Source organism: Aedes albopictus, chromosome 1 (genome assembly GCF_035046485.1).
Source record: "Aedes albopictus strain Foshan chromosome 1, AalbF5, whole genome shotgun sequence".
Classification (NCBI taxonomy): Eukaryota; Metazoa; Arthropoda; class Insecta; order Diptera; family Culicidae; genus Aedes; species Aedes albopictus.
This window is the reverse complement of record NC_085136.1, coordinates 67,049,667-67,066,255: the sequence shown is the minus strand read 5'-3', so window position 1 is coordinate 67,066,255 and position 16,589 is coordinate 67,049,667. Positions and strand designations below refer to the sequence as shown.

The 16,589-nt window shown below is 38.4% G+C and overlaps 1 protein-coding gene across 2 annotated transcripts in view; it reads right to left on the bottom strand.

Annotated features, from left to right (window-relative positions):
* The window catches only part of LOC109414693 (protein kibra), a 124,464-nt gene that overhangs the window by 14,049 nt on the left and 93,826 nt on the right, over positions 1–16,589 (bottom strand). For both annotated transcript variants that reach the window (XM_062844721.1, XM_062844722.1), the window contains exons 4-6: positions 7,087–7,246; positions 5,162–7,023; positions 4,838–5,093 (exon numbers count right to left, since the gene is read on the bottom strand). In XM_062844721.1, coding sequence (XP_062700705.1) covers positions 4,838–5,093; positions 5,162–7,023; positions 7,087–7,246 — 2,278 coding nt within the window. The remainder of the gene's footprint in view (positions 1–4,837; positions 5,094–5,161; positions 7,024–7,086; positions 7,247–16,589) is intronic.

Genomic DNA, 16,589 nt, shown 5'->3' with positions numbered 1-16,589 from the left:
TTTAGAGTTGCTTTGGGAGTTTTTTAGGAAATTATCACGATACTTCGCCAAAAATTTCACCGAGAATTTATTCCAAAGTTTCTTCAGGAATGCATTCAAGAGTTTCTCAACAAATTCCTTCGAGAATTCCTTCCGGGGTCTCTCCTGAAGTTTCTTCAAGAATTCCTCCGGTAGTTCCTTTCAGAATTCCTTTGTGAACCCTCGAGAGGATTCTTTTAAAATGACCTCTAGCAATTCTTTCTCCAAAACTCCTCCAGGAATTTCTCTCTTCAATTTCTTCTTGAGCTTCTTGTTAGAATTTCTAACAGAGTTTTCCAAGAATTCTTTCAGAAGTTTCTCTCTTGATTCTTTTAGGAGTTTCTCCGGGAATTCCACTAGAAGTTCTTTGAAGGGGTTCGGTAGGATCGGTAGGAGTTTCCCGATGAAATTTCCAAAGAAACTTCCGGAAAAATGCTTCAGGGAACATTCAGAAGTGTTTCAAGACGATCCTTGGCAATAGCTGTCGAATGAACTTTCAAAAGAATAAGCGCAAAAGTGTCTTGCAAAACTTTCAAAAGAATTCCGGAAGCAATTCCTGAGGGGATTTCTGTGAACATTTTTAAAAATGTTAAAGGATCTTTGAAAAATTTCAGGAAAACCCACCGAAGGAATTCCTGCAGGCAATTTCGGATGAATTTTTAAAAATGCACATAGTTATGAAGAAGGATAGATTTTTTAACCTTTTGCACACGTTTTTGACAGTTGATGCACTGAGCTTTAGTAAAATAGATCACCAAAACTATCGAAATAGCTCTGATGTTCTATAGTTCTATTTTCGTCAATTGCTCTAAAGGAACTCCGGTAAAAATCTCCTTAAGAACTTGTGGAAAATTCCTGGAACAATATTTGACCAAATTTATAGAGATACTTTTAGGAGAATTTTCGGAAGAATTCTCAAACAAACTTCGGAAAGAACTTCTGGGAGAATTTTAAAAAGATAACAAAGGTATTTAAAAACAAGCGGAGAAATTTCGGAATTTAAAAAAATCGGAAAAACTCTTGAAGGATGTTACACCGAAAACACGGTCTAGTCTTCAAATTACATTTCTCAAAATTTCCTTTGGAAATTTGTTCAAAAGTATTTTGTTTTTAATTCTACAACAATTCTATATGAAATTATGGAACAGTTCCATCATGAACTTCTTCGACAGTTTATTTTAGAATTAGATTTTAGGTATTCATAATCCAACAATTTCTCCAGGAACTCCTCCTGCAAAAATTTCTAAGAAGAATACCTAAGAAACTCGTCTGTCAATGTATTTGGTAATTAATACGATTTGTTTTAGAAATTACTCCGACAATTTCTTGGAGAATTTTTTACATTTTTTTAGGAATTTCTCGGCCATTTTTTAATAGCTTCCTCGAGGAAGTATATTCCTGAAAATCCAACGAGAATGTTTCGATATTTTTTTAAGAATTTGAACTGCAATTTTTTGGGTTATTTTTCAGAAATTTCACCTGCTACTATCAAGGGGTTTCTTCAGCAATTCCTCCAGGAATTCTTTCGACAGTTTTTTCGGGAACTCTTCAGATATTTTGTTAAGAAATGCCGCCGCAATACTCTGGACCAATAAATTGTGGGCGAGATATTGGGTTTTTTTTTTTGAAAATTCAAAACAAACAGCTCCAACAGTTCTTTCAGCAATTCCTCCAAAACTTCTTTGGCGATTACTTCGCAAAGTTCGTTAGGAATTCCTATTACAGTTTGTTGAGAAATTTCTCTAACAATTTCTGCAGGAAATCCTTAAGCACACTTCCAGCATAGCTTTGAGAAATTATTCCAGCAAAACTACCAGGGGGTTTTCTGGGTATTTTTTTTTTAGAATTTAACAAAGAATTTCTTTAGAAATCGTGACGGCACTTCTTGGCAGCTATTTCTATCAATTTCTTCGCCAATCTCCGCTTTTTTCGGAAATTCCTTGGAAAATTTGTTTAGAATTTTCTTTAAGAATTTCACAGGAAACTTTTCAGGAACTCCTAAACACCTTTGCCATTTTCGTTGGGAATCGCCGAAGAAATTCTTCTACAGTTTCTTAAAAAATCTCTCCGCTAATTATTTTGCAAATTCTTCCGACAATTCTTTTTGGAACAATTTATGAATCCAGAAATTCCTTTAGGGTTACCCCCAGAGATTTCTTTTGGTATTCCTCCGGTAATGTAATTATTGAAGGCAACTCCGGAAGAATTTGTAAGATGATTTTCAAATGAATTTTTAAAAGAATTGCCGGAAAAATCGTAAGGAGTTTTTTGATCTTTTTATAGCTCATAAGTGAAGTTTCCCTTAAGTGATTTTTCAAGAAAATTTCCGAAGGAGTCTGTTTAATAAGCTGAATTCATGAGTATACTGCTGGGGAAATTCCCAAATAAATTGCCGGAGAATTTCATTAAGAAAACTCCGTTGGAATTCCCAAAGGCCTGAATTCTTAAAGAAAAAATCGAAGAATTCCTCAAACAAAATTGTCAAATTCCTTACGGATTTCTCGCAACAATTACTTCTGAAATTCTCTTCAGAAGATCTTCAAGCAATTGCTTTGAACATTTCTCCGGCAATACATGTCCGAAGGCCTCATGTAGTTTACCCAAAATTTCTTTTTTTTTTTTGGAAAAACCGTCAGGTCTTCCTTCTGAAGCTTCGAGAGAATTTCTTCCCATCGTATTTTTTCAAGAGTTTCTGTAGCAATTTGTTCAGGATCTTCATGGAAACACCTAAGACAATTCCTTTGAAAATTCCTACGTTATACTTTTGACTTATAATGTCCTTAGAAATTCTCATGACTTTTTTCTTCAATTTCTTCAAAAATAATAATTTAAAATTAATTGCTTTTCTGAAATGTTCTCTTCAGGCAACACTTTTCAGGAAATTCCTCGGGCAATAACATTTGCAATTTCTTCACAAACTCTTACAGAAATTCTCCCCGTAATTGAGAGTTTCTCTGTCAATTATTTATGCAGGTTTCCCGGAAATTTCCTCATGTATTTCTCTAAAGAAATCATAGACATTTCATCAAGATTTTGGAACGCGATAATTTCTTAAAAAATTCTCAGATGAATTTTTCACAAATTTTCTATTAATTCGTTAATACCCAGGGTATTACTGAAGAAGTTTTTAATGGAATTCGTTGAAGGATTTTCAAAAAAAATGCCATAATTTTGAAATTCCGAAAGTGTTTCTTAGAGAATTTGTAAAGAAATAACGGGGGAATTTTTGAAAAATAAGCTAGAAGTTTTCAAAGGAAATTCTGGACAAATTTTCAAATGAGTTCCTCAAGAAACTTCTTAAGAAATTCCTCAAGATATTATCAGGCGAATTTTCAAAGAAATGGCTAGATGAAACATTGAACAAAGCAGACAGTTTCTACACAATATCCTGAGGCATTTCTTCAGGGAGCGAGGCGCATAACGCTATATCTTTGCTTCTACTGCTTGGATCTCTATGAAAATTGGACACCGCATTCTTAAGAACTAAGAATAAAGCAAAAGTTTCACTGGCAATTTGTTCTGGAAATCTCGCAAAAAAAAATCCTCGTATTCTTGCATGAAGTCTTCCGCTTTTTTATAATTCAGTAATCTGGAAACTTTCTTAGGAATTTTCTCGTGAATTTTCTAAAAAAAATCCTTTGAGAAATTCTAAAGATGTTACTACAGAAGTTCATCAAGAATTCTATTAGAAATTCCAGATGAAAGAATTGTTGAAGGCATTTCTAAAAAAAAATCCGAATGGGTTTCTGATGATTACCTCAGCAACTCTGCTGTAAATTTATTAATGATATTTCCGGAGAAGTTTGTAAAGGAATTTACGGAGCAATTCTCGAATAAATTCTCAAAAAAATCAGAGGAAGTTTCTGAAAAAATCGCTAAAAGTTTTCAATGGAAATCCTGAACATATTTTCAAATGAGCTCGTTTGGAAACTTCCAGAAGAACTCGTTTGAAAATTGTCCAGAAGAATTTCCAAGGAAATTGCCAGATAAAACTCTGTACAAAAATTATAGATTTTTCACGAACGTCTCACGCTATTTCTTCAGGAACTCAAATTCATATTTCTTGAATATTTCTTCTGGTGTTTCTCTGGCAATTTGTTCTGGAATTTTGAGAATTTTAAGAATTTAGGAAACTGGAAACCTTTAAGAATTCCTTGGACAACATCCTAATGAATTCCTCTTCCTCTGGGAATTACTTGAGAAATTCTAAAGATTTTACCACAGAAGTTCTTGGAAAAATTGTTGAAGGCATTCCTAAAGAAAATTCAGAAGAAGTTTCCAACGGAAGATGCAAATATGACATCTTACTTTTTTCTTGGGATATCTGGGCTTACTTCTCCTCTCTGTCGCATTATATCCATACATTGCTCATGTACCTAGTGTCACACTCTTTTAGAATAACCCTCTCTTCCCCAAATGGTTGACGTAATTTGTGGACGTTGCTTTATTGGCTTTTTAAGCGATGTTGAGGTGATTCCATATTCTGAATCTGCACGCCAAACTGAGCCGAAGTCCAAATTTTCATGAATTTTGGAGCCCGGGGACCTATTTAAAAATCAATTTGAAGCTTGTATGGGAGCGATTTGTCGAATCACCCCTCGTCGGATTTGGTATTGGGCGGAGCTGTCAAGCTCAGTGATTTGAATAAATCTTTTTGAAATTGATTTTAGGTATCAAAACAAAGTTCAAAAAATCTGAAAAAATCATAGAGGCTTAGAAAAAGGTGCTCTTTCGTTTAAGAGTTGAGATGAAAGAGAAAGTAGGCAGAAAACTACTAAAAAGAAGGAAAGGGGCGGGTCTGTGATTGAATTCTACTCACCTTGGCGAGAAGGTCTGCGATCGCTTCACGAGCCGATCGTCAATAACCGCATTTTCGTCGATCGTTCCGTTACTGTTGCGTGCCGGGTCGTGCAACCGCCGTCGTCCTTTCTCCGGCAGAAAGGCACACTCCGTATTGGTTTCCTTGTCGACCTTCTCCACTGGCAGTGCGATCGCTTCCTCGGCCTCGCCCTCGTCCGTGGCGATCGTACCCTTCACGCTATTCATGAACTCCTCAATCATCAGCTGAGTCGCCGCTGCAAGTCAAGAAGAAACCCATCAATTCTCCTGAAACCAAACAAACAACCCCCCTCCCAATCCTTACCTTGATTTGCCATCTCCTCGTCAATCTCATCTCCTGCATTCTTCCCCTCATCATCCTCATCGTCGTCCTCGTCATCCTCATCATCATCCCCGCCCAGATCGTCGAAGTAGCCCATCTCCAGCACTGCCTGCAGTTCTTCCTGGCCTTGGTTTCGCGTCAGCGTCGACGTCTGCGACGAGATGATCGTCGATTCGTCCGAGGATTCCTCCTTGATCCCCAGCCCCGAACATCCCTCCAGTCCGTCCATCTCGTTCATCGACTTCCGGCTGATGATGTTGTACCACTTGCTGCTGCCGTCCGTCGGGTTGAACTCTGCCAGGCTGATCTGCGTGCTGCCCACCCAGTCCTCCCGCTGCCCGATGGTGACCATGACCTTGACGTGTAACGACTTCGTGTACACCTTGTCCAGCGGCATCTGCGCCAGGAGGCACGTTTGGAAGACCGGCTTCACAAAGTCCGTCACGGCGTTCGTTCGGATGAAGTTCGACGCCGTTCCGGGTAGGAGGATCGCTCGCACGAACAGCTGACAGCCGTCCGGTCTGCAGAGAGCCGTCAGGTTCCGTCCCCTCTCGATCGCTATGCGCAGGGTGCAGTCGGCCATGGTGTAGCGAATGCCAATCTGTATTTGAGCGCACTCCTTGTTGGCGAGCAGCGCTCGGGACGCTTCGAAGACTCCCGAATCGCCGGCTACGGATTCGTCGCTCACGGTGGTCGACACGGATCGCGTGTTGGAGGTGGAAGACGACCGGCTCAGGAGGACTTCCGGTGGGATGTCAAGGTACGTGGGATTCTCGTCTATTGGTGATAATGGCGAGAGTGGAGCTATGACCAGTTGTCGGATTTTCTCTTCCATCCGCTGGCTGTCCAGGCTGTAGTCGGATGCGTAGCTCGGTGCTGGAATGTTGAACGGAGCGGAACTCTTGCTGGACGACGCCTCGCCGCCGTTCCATTCCAATTTCATCGGAGAGGCAGGTGGAGTTTCTTGCGATAGGCTGCTACGCGGCGATAACGACACCTCCGAACTGGGGTGGAATAGCCGTTGAACTTGTCGGTTGATGTCGACCATATCGATCTGAGGTTCCGTGGACAACGGGTCTCCGTAGATGTCGGTGAAGCTGAGCCCACTGAGCGATCCTTTGCTGCTGGCTGTAGACAGGGAGCCCAAGCTGGAGCTGCTGCTGATCGAGAGGGTGCTGGCGGACAGGGATTTGAGCTGGTTTTCCAGGTGGATGTACTCCTTGAGCGCTTCCAGTAGCTTCTGCAGAAGTGCTTGCTTCTCTTCGTGAAGCTTCAACCGCGTTGCTATGCATTGGTTGGACTCTTCGTACGCCATGTTCAGGTCAGCTTCCAGCTTCTTGCACACGCTCTGTATTCGCTTCATCTCGGTTTGCGACCGGGACTTGGGCGTTATGCTGCGGTACTCCAGAAGGAGTTGTTTCTTCTCCTGGAACAGCAGTAACCGGTCCTGGTCGGACTCGACCTCCCCGGGCCGGATTTTTTCCTCCAGCGCTGCCAGCTGTTTCTGTATTTCTTTGATGTGCCTCCGTCGCTCGTCGTACCTCTGGCGCATCTTGGCCATCTCCCGCGCTCCCATGGGGAAGTTGTCCGACGACAGATCGGTCTGCGACGCCGCGCATACTCGATCCTGCGCCAGGTTGAAGGTGGACGCATCAGGACTCTCCTGCCGTAGCTGTAGCCTCGTCAGATCGTCCTTGACCTGCACCAGACTCTTGATCAGTTCTTTCTTCTCCTCCTCGCCCGTTATCAGAGATTTCTGAATCATCTTGATCTCCTCGTAGATGGCTTGCGCTTCCGTTATGTTGTAGCAGCCATTGATGTGGGAGTTCAGCTTTTGCTCGACACTGGAAACGAAAGAGTTGGTCTTAGAACTTACCACGGAATGCGGCAGTTGCCGGGGGACTTACCTGAACAGAGTTTCCACTCCCTTTTGAGTATTATGCATTTCCTTATGTATCCGGGACAGTTCCTTCTTGAGGCGGAACACGCGCTCCTTGGCCAGGGCGAGATCCGCCCGAAGCAGCTCCGGATCGAACTTTGTACTACATGAACTAGTTGAAGAACATACTGAAAGGAAATCAAGGGTTATAAGGTCAATATTTGGCAATGGCGTAGATGTAGCTAGAGGGGCGGTCCACATTGGGCGTGAAAGCTCAAAGGGACCCCATACCAGAGCGAGTTTTTAGACTACCCAATTTACTATATTCTTGGAACTTTGTAACTTTTTTCTTAAAAAACTTTTTCTTAAAACTTCTTAGAAATAGCAATATGAGTGACATAGCTATTTCTAAGAATTCTCAAGGGAAAATTCTTAGAGAAAAAAGTTTGAATGCCCAAATATACTCTAGGGCTATTAAAACCATTGAAACGTCCTGAAATGCCCGGAAAACCCATCGGACCCCATAACGCACCTCAGACAATCTGAAACGACCCTGCAGCGCCTCAGGAATCTCCTGAAAATTCTCAAAAACCTCCTGAAATGCCATCGAAAATTCCCTAAAATTTCCTCAGACAACAAGTAACGCACCTGAGATTACCCAAAACCTTCAAAAACCCTGTAACGCCTCCGGAACTTCTTGAAAATCCTCTAAAAATTCCTGAAATGCTACCGAAAACCCCCTGAAATTCTCTTGGACCCTCTGTAACGCACCGGACCCCCTCCAAAACCCCCCAAAATACTCCTGAAGCTCCCTGTAACGCATCTGAACCGCCCCCTCTCTTTTGAAATCCCGCATGACCCCCCTTTAAATCTCCTATCCACTCGCCCTTCCTAAACTTTTTGCATCCTTACAATTCATTTAGGTGAAAAATAGATACAAATTCCTAATTGTATGGAGAACTGTTTCAAAAATAGAAAAAGTACTGTGCCTCTCTTCAGAAGTACATATACAGGGTTCTCACAAAAAGTGTTGCATTTTACCAGAATAAACTTGAATTTGGAAATTGTTTTGATTTTACTTTCTTAAAAAAAAAAAAACATTCGGCACATTCTGTGGAAGTTTCACTTTAGAAATTTCTACGATAATTATCTTAGGAATTTATTTGGCAACTATTTTAAAAATTTAATCAGTAAATCATTCCGGAATTTCTTCAGTAACGCCTTTGGTAATATATTCAGTAATGATTCGGAGAATATCATCGCAATTTCATTTGAAAAACATTTTGGGAATTTCTTATCAACGGAAATTCTGAAAATTCCTTCAGCAATTCTTTTGTTTTTGTTTGGTTTTTGCCCCGATTTTTTTCGGGGTCTAAAATTTGAGCGTATCAAATTACACAACTGTTGTTCCACAAAAATTGACCAATGAATGTCTTTTGTAGTGGAAATACTATGAGAATTTTTTTGACAATTTGAAAAATTTCTTAGCTAACTTTTTTGAAGTTTCCTTAAGTGTCTTCAACTTCTTCCAGAATTCAGAATTCTTTGAAAATTCCTTCGGCAATTCCTTTGGGAATCTCTTGAGTAAATTCCTCAGTAATTCTCTTGGAAAACTGTAAGCTATTGTCTGCAATCCTGTAAGGCAGAGGTTCCCAAGCTTTTTGATACCACGATAACTTCTGTTTTTTTTTTTCAAACGTTGCGCTATATTTCAAAACAAACATACTATAAGATTCTATAAACATTCTTGAGGTGAGTCAGGGTGATGCAATATTGTTGCAATACTTTTTGTGAGTCCGTACTTATGACGAGTAGTGTACATCGTGTGGCAGGCAGGAAGATACTCTATACCTAAGAGAGTCAGGTAATTTTCCTTTACGAAAAGTTCCAAGACCAACCGGGAATCGAACCGTCGCCCTCAGTATAGTCGTGATGACTACTCGTGCGCTTACCGCATCGGCTATATGGGAATTTGATCAGTAATGTCTTGGAAAATTTCTGAGGCAACTCTTTTGGAAACTTTTGCGGTAATTCTTTCAGATTTCTTTGAGATTTCCCTGAAGTTTCTTTGAAAAATTCTTCGGCAAGTCCTTCAATTTCAATCTTTAGAATTCCTTCGGAAAACCTTTAATAACTTTTCTTGGTAATTCCTTTTGGAAGTCCTTTGCGAAATTCCAGTGAAACTTCTTTGGTATGTTCTTTATGCGTTCTTGGACATTCTCATAGCAATACCTTCAGCAATTTCTATGGAAATTTTTTCAGCAACTAGTTTGTTAATTCCTTCAGGTAATTCTTAGACAACTTCTACGGAAATACCGTCTTTAGTTCCTTTGGGAATTTCTCAGGCAGTTTTTCGGAAATTTCTGTTTGCTTTTCTTAAAGAATTCCATCGAGAATTGTTTTGGAAATTGATTCGGCAATTTTATTTTCAAATTCCTTCAGCAATACTTTTACGTAGAGAAACGCAATTATTTTTGGGATTTCTTCTCAAGAATTCCTTCTGTAATTCCTTTTGAAAATTCCTACATCAATTTCAATGGGGAATACATTAAAGTTCCTAATTAATCACGCTCTCCGCGCGTCAGTCTTTTATTTTTAATTATTTTGCTGTTACATTTGTGAACAAGTGTTTCCTCTCTTCATCAAGAATAAAGTTGAAGGCGTGTTTTGCAACGATAAAAATATCGAAAATGCGTATAACTTGTGTAGAATGTTTAAAAGCATTTTTGAGAAAGGGCGTGATGAAATCGGAACAATACTGTATCTGAATTTCTAAAAGAATGGCCAAAAGAATGTACAAGGGCATTTCCGGATAAATTTCCAAGGATCTGCTGAGTTTTCAATGATTTATTGTACCTGAATTGCATAATTCACAAATGGATTGCCGAAGGAATTCTCGAAGAAATTACGTATCAAAAAAAAATACCGAAGAAAATATTTAAATGAGATAAAATATTGAATAAAAAATAAATATTACAAAAAGAACCACTATGAAGGTGTTGAAGAAATTTTTAAAGGAATTACAAAAGTAATTCGCAAAGAGTTTTACAACGGAATAATCTAAAGAAAATGTTAAAAAAAACAGTCGATTTTTTGTTTCAATTTTTAAAGAAATTCCAGAACAAATTGAAATTAGGATCTTCGAAGAATTTCTTTAAAAAATAACTTGTCAAATAAATACTCCCAAAAATTTTTACCCGGATAAAAACGAACAATTAAGGCTGTGGGAAAACCAGTTGAAAAACAACAGATTCTTATGTCAACAATGTTTTCTATTGTGAAAGTATTATGCAGAATTTTTAACTTTTGATTCTTTACAATGATTACAATAGGTTAACATTAGATTTCATGGTTACATAGCCAAATAAAAGATTAACATTTGAATTCATTGTTACTAAAATCGGTTGCGTTCATTTAATTAAAATATTTTTCTAATTTTTCTATTGGGCCCCAGATGTATTGACAATTCTTCAAGGGGGTCGCCACTTGAAAAAGGTTGGGAACCCCTGAGCTACATTGAAATGTATTGTTTTCACTGGTTTGAATGTTTGAAAAAAAAAACCTTCTTTTGAATAATTTCGAAACAGTGTGTATCGATGACAGCCAAGTTTTGTTGAAATCAACTCGGTCGTCAGCAGTGAAAATTTTCTAAGAGCAGTTTCGTTTGCGGAAAATGTGAAAAATTAACGCTCAACTGCGAGGATTTTTTACATTTTGCGCACGGGAGTAAATATAGTGTATGGTGCAGTGCATCTCAATAGTAGCAGCATTTCAACAGGTTGGTATTGTTTTGTTTGCACTTTTAAGCTAAGTTTCGTGTTGCCAAGTAGAGCGCTCAAGTAAAATTCCACCTTTTTCCGCAAGTAATTTTGACAACTGATCCAGTAATTATGGGGAGAAACGTTACTTTTCCTTACGGAATAATAGCGCGGATAATTTTTCCGCAAGGAAAAGTGACAGCTCCATTTGATTTGCACGGGCGGCGTTACGAGTGTTACACTTTTTTCCTTACTTGCCATCTGCGAACTGCACAAGTAATTTTGAAGCGGAATCATTACTTGACCATTACTTGTCCTATCTTTTTGCACAGTACGTACGAAGTGGAAACTAGCCATTACGGGAAGTTGAGTTGGCAGGGCAGGGCTGGTAGCGAATCAAACTTTTACGGACAGGGTTGGTTCGACCTCTTTTGCTATATAATGAAATCATCTAAAAGAGTTTTTGACCCATTTGTTAGATATTTTTTTCGCTTTCTAAACTAATATTTGAAAAGGGCTCATTCTATTGTACCAATATTAAAAAAAATAATGTAAACAAGTGTTGGAAGTTTTTGCTTATGGATCTTGTTATGGATACTATGAATTGTTTCCTCATATAGGTTCGTTCTTAAAACCTTATATTATCTGCTAATAAACTGTTCAAAACCATACACATACATAAAATTATAAGGTATGTTCTCCGTTGCGGAAATTTATATATTCCGGTGAGAAAAACCTATTTGACTTTTATCAGGTATATTATAAACTTGCACACTATCAGCAAAAGTGTTTTCAACAATGCGGCGTCCAATATTCACTAGTACGTGGTCTATCTTATATCTGCGGGTCTACGTGAAAAAAAAATCCATGCAACTAATTAGCGCGCAGGAGTTTAAACAGGTAGAATCTTCGCAATATTTGAACCAGGGAGAATAACCCCTATTCCTTGATTTGAACCCAGGTTTCGGTATTAAACACCCTTTCCCATCCCTCAACAGTCACAAGGACGTCAAGCCGGTGCATCGAAGGATAATATTTCCGATGAATGCGCACGATCTGGATTGGTTCCTGCAAAAAGAATAGGAGCACTGCTGCAAGGGCTGCATGAGGGTCAAGTAATATAATGGTTTTATTGTAAAAAGAAAATCCAAATCCTCCTTCGTTTCATTAACATCTCTCTTTTGGTGAAACATATTACTGAATGAGAATCATATTTTGCATTTGGTCACTTTCGAAGACCTTTTAATATAGGATCGTTCTTTAAGCCTGGAATATATGCGTGCGTTTGAGTTATTCCATCGATCAATTATCAAATTCGACGCAATTGCATACGGTAGTCCACAAGCTGTTCATCAAATGTCTATAAATGCTGCAATAATGGTAAAGCACGCTGTAATGTTACTTTTGTACCTCATCACCCACTAAATGCAACTACATTAGTGGTCTAATAAAACTAAGCACGCTCGGCACGGTTCCATCATGCCGCTCAAAGTGTTGCCACATATAATGCTTAGTTGGCTAAACCCAGTTATCTGGCTGTGGGATATGGGAGCTCAAGCTTCAATCATCAATGCAGTTAAACATTACTCGATTTACTACATGAGTGTTCCAAATATTCGATAATTGTTCGATCTGTGCTCTTAAAATGTTGCCTAAAATATACAAGCTTCTAGTCCAAATGCATAATGATAGTTCAGTTTCGTTTTATTCAGGATTCTTTCTAGCAGGCAGTAACAAAAACAAAAAGCAGAAATAGATCAAACCATTCCAAAATATTTCTATTCTGGTAATTCCCAAACTATTCCCAAATATCAGAACTTTCTGTTTCACAATAGAAAACAATTCCAAAACAATCGAATCTAATTTGGAGCCAGTAATAATGTCACTGCTCAAAGCAATACGTTTACCATACGTTTCACCGCTTAAAATAATTTGAAAACATAAGCATCTTCTGTATTACAATAGAAAAAAAATCCCAAACCATTGAATCAATTGTGGAACCAGTAATAAAATCACTACTCAGAACGATACGTTTACCGTTTGATTCGCTGTTTGAAACAATTCGAAAACATTAGAATCTTTCGTATCACAATAGAAAACAATACCCAAACAATTGAATTCAATGTAAAAACAGTACAACAGTATGTTCTGCTTCACAATAGAACACAATTCCAAAACAATTGAATCAAATATGGAAACAGAAATAAAATCACTACTCAAAACAATACGTTTACTGAGTATTTCACGGTTTGAAACAATTCGAAAACATAAGAATCTTCTGTATCACATTAGAAAACCATCCCCAAACCATTGAATCTAATGTAAAATCATAGTTTAAAAAAGTATGCTCTCGGCTTCTTTAACGGTTCAAAACAATACAAATACATAAAAATCTTCTGTATATTTGATACCATGTATCGGTATTACCAACATTTCATTTACATTAGAATCTTCTGTTTTGTGAAAAAAACTAGTATGGAATGTAGTCATTTTTTGTATTGTTATAATACTTAACCTATAGGAAAGTGTTAAAGAAATCTACGTACTCTCTACACTGCCGTCGAACGCATAAATGTCACATGTTACATTTCTACATATTTAAGGTTTTTATGGAAAACGTAATATTTTGATATGTATTTTTGAAATATTTTGTCAACATATGAATTTATATATTTTTCTATAGTTGAATTGCGTTGGCGTCAATCAAATACGACAATTGCCAAAGTTTATTTTGAAACTTCAAATGTGTTTTTCTTATGTCCGAGGACAGTACAGGAGCTATACATTCTCAGCAAGGAACAACACCTTCCGAAGCAATCATACGAGGAATCTCTAAGGAGTTATCTTCGATGGAATCCCTCGAAGAACACACGAGAAAATTTCAAAATGAGTTCTTGATGTTTCCTGAGGGGAGCTCTTGCAAAAATCATTGGAGGCATTTCTAAAGAAATCTCCAGAGATTTTTTTTTTCTAAGAAATCGCCAGGATTCTGATTCTTAAAAAAAAACTCGGAGAAATTGATGTAAGAATTAGTGAAGAAAATTCTGATGAAATCCTTGATGAAATGTATGTAGGAATTTATGGAGGCTTCCTGAAGGAATACTCAGAGGAATTCCCCAAGGAATCCTAAGATAAATTCCTGATAGAATTCATGCGAGAATCCCTGAATGAACCATTGGGAGGAATTCCTGAAGAAATTCCAGTTTATGAAAAACCGTTGGAGAAATTCCTTAAATTGTTCAGTGGTTGTCAACAGCGTGATGCATTTTAATCCAAATCCGTTCAACGGTTCTAAAAAACGGTGCTCTAGAAATTTTGAGCAATGTACTCCAAATACCTTGTCCTTAGAGGAATTGTTGAAGAAATCTTGTAGGAATCATCGGAGGCTATCCTGAAGAAATTCCTGGAGAGCTTTCTGAAGATATCCTTAGAGGAATTGCTGAAGTAATCTCTAAAGAAACTCCCAGTGCATTTTTGGAGAAACTTTCATGTAGGAGTAGGGTGGCCATTTTGAAAACAGGGTGGTCCAAAAAACCGACATCTCTCATTTTTTATATTTTTGAACCGTCATAACATTTGACCCAATTGACCGATTTGCAATCTTTTTTTCACGAATGAAAAGATTATTAATTCTAGATTTAAGGATAAAATTTGCGAAAAAAATTAGTAAACTTTAATATGCAAAAATTGTCAAAATATCAGTTTTTTATGATTTTCGCAATGTTGGAGCACAAAGACTATACTTTTTAATATTTTTAACGAAAGTTCAACTATTTTTACATAACATATCACGAAATTACAAATGTTCTACAAGTCGCTTTTGAGCTTTTTTTTTGAAAATTTCAAGTTTTTTGCTCATATACGTGTGGGTGGAATGACCATGCGTCTCCATCACTTTAAAATTGCCGTTTGCTTTATTTATTTGTATTTTTATATCAATACAGCCATGGGCTACTGGGTGAGCTTAAGTTAGTAATAAATACCAGCGAATACGCCTGCTGCAGAATGATAATCATCCAAGAATTGTTTCAGGCATTTCTACAGAAGTTCTTTCTGAATTCCTCCAAAAATTCCTTCTAATTTTCCTACGGAAGTATCATCTCAGTATCCTCCTGGAGTTCTTTCTATGATTCAGTCAGGAGCTCCTTCTGGAATTCCTCCAGGAGTGCCTTCAGAGATAGATCTAAGATTTCTCCAGAGGTTTCTTCGAGCGACCCCAGGAGTTCCTGCTGAAATTACTTCAGCAGTATCGCCTCCAGGAATCAATTCTGGGAATCCACAAGAAGTTTCTTCTTGGATTCGTCAAGAAGATCCATTTGAGAATTATTCCAGCAGTTCCTTCTGTTTTTTTTTTATTTCTTCTGTGATATTTCAAGTACAGTAGACGTTCGATAAGTGAAACATGTTTACGTTTCAGTTACCGAATGAAATTCGCTAACTGCAACGACTGACAGCCGTCAAACAGTAGTCAATTTCAATTGGACGCTGCCAGGATGCACTCAAAAACATCGCAATGCAGCTGTAGTGCACCCTTAAAACACCTCAACCCTGTTGACGTTTTGTTTATGACATATAGCGGTACGATAACTGCAAAATTGTTGCACTTAGCGGACTTTCAGTTAAAAAGCATTGCAGTTAAACCCTTTGCACTGAGCGAACGTCTACTGTAGTCATTTCTTAGATTTCTGAAGGTGTTTCTTGGAGTATTTCTTGGAATCCTCCTGAAACTCTTTCGAGAATTCTCTCATAAGTTCCTTTACGGATACCTCCTTCAGTTCCTTCTGGGATTCCTCCAAGTTTTTCCATGATTGACCAGTAGTTGCTTCCTGGAGGAATGCCTGGATGAATCCTTGGAGGACTGCCAGGAGATATTCCTAAAAGAATTCCTGTAGGAATTCCTAGAGCAATCCCTAAAGGATTCCTTAGAGGAACTCCTGAGGGAATGCCTGGAGGAACCCCTGGAGAAATTCTTGGCGACATGCCTGTAAGAATTCCTGAAGGAATCTCTAAAGAATTTCCTTGAGAAATCTCCAGAGGAACTCCTGGAGTAATCCCTGGGAGAATCTGTAGAAAAGCTCCTCGAGCAATTTCTGGAGCACTTTCTTGAAGAATCACTGGGGAATTTTCAAGTAGAATTCCTGGAAGAATTTATGGAGTAATCTCTGAAAGAACTCCTGGAGGAATTCCTGGAAGAATCCTTGGTGGAATCTCTAGAGAAATTCCTTGAGGTATCTCTAGAGGAATACCTGGAAGAATCTCTACAGGAATTCCTAGAGGAATCCTTGAGAAATCTCCAGAAGAACTCCTGGAGGAATCCCTGCATAGTTTCTATATGGAATCCCTGGAGAAATCTCTGGAGGAATTTCTAGAGGAATCTCTAGCGGATTTTTTCGAGGAATTCCTGGACGAATCCCTGTAGGATTTTTTAGGCGAATCCCTGAAGGTATTCTTGGAGGAATTTCTGAAGAAACACAATGAGTAGTCCCGGAAGCAATCCCATGAGGAATTCCTTAGGGAATCGCAGTAGAGTTTTCTTAGAGAATTCCTGGAAGAATGTCTGTAGGAATCCCTGGACAAAACAGCTGAATAAATCCATGTATGTTGTAATTTCTAGACGAATTATTGAAGGACAATGAACTCCTAAAGATTTTTTTGTACAAATTTTTTAAGCAATTCCTGGATTGTTTTTGAAAACTGGCTTCCCATTGACCCCCAAGACCCCTAACTACGCCAAAACTGAAAACATAACCAACCCCCCTCAGAACTCTCCCGC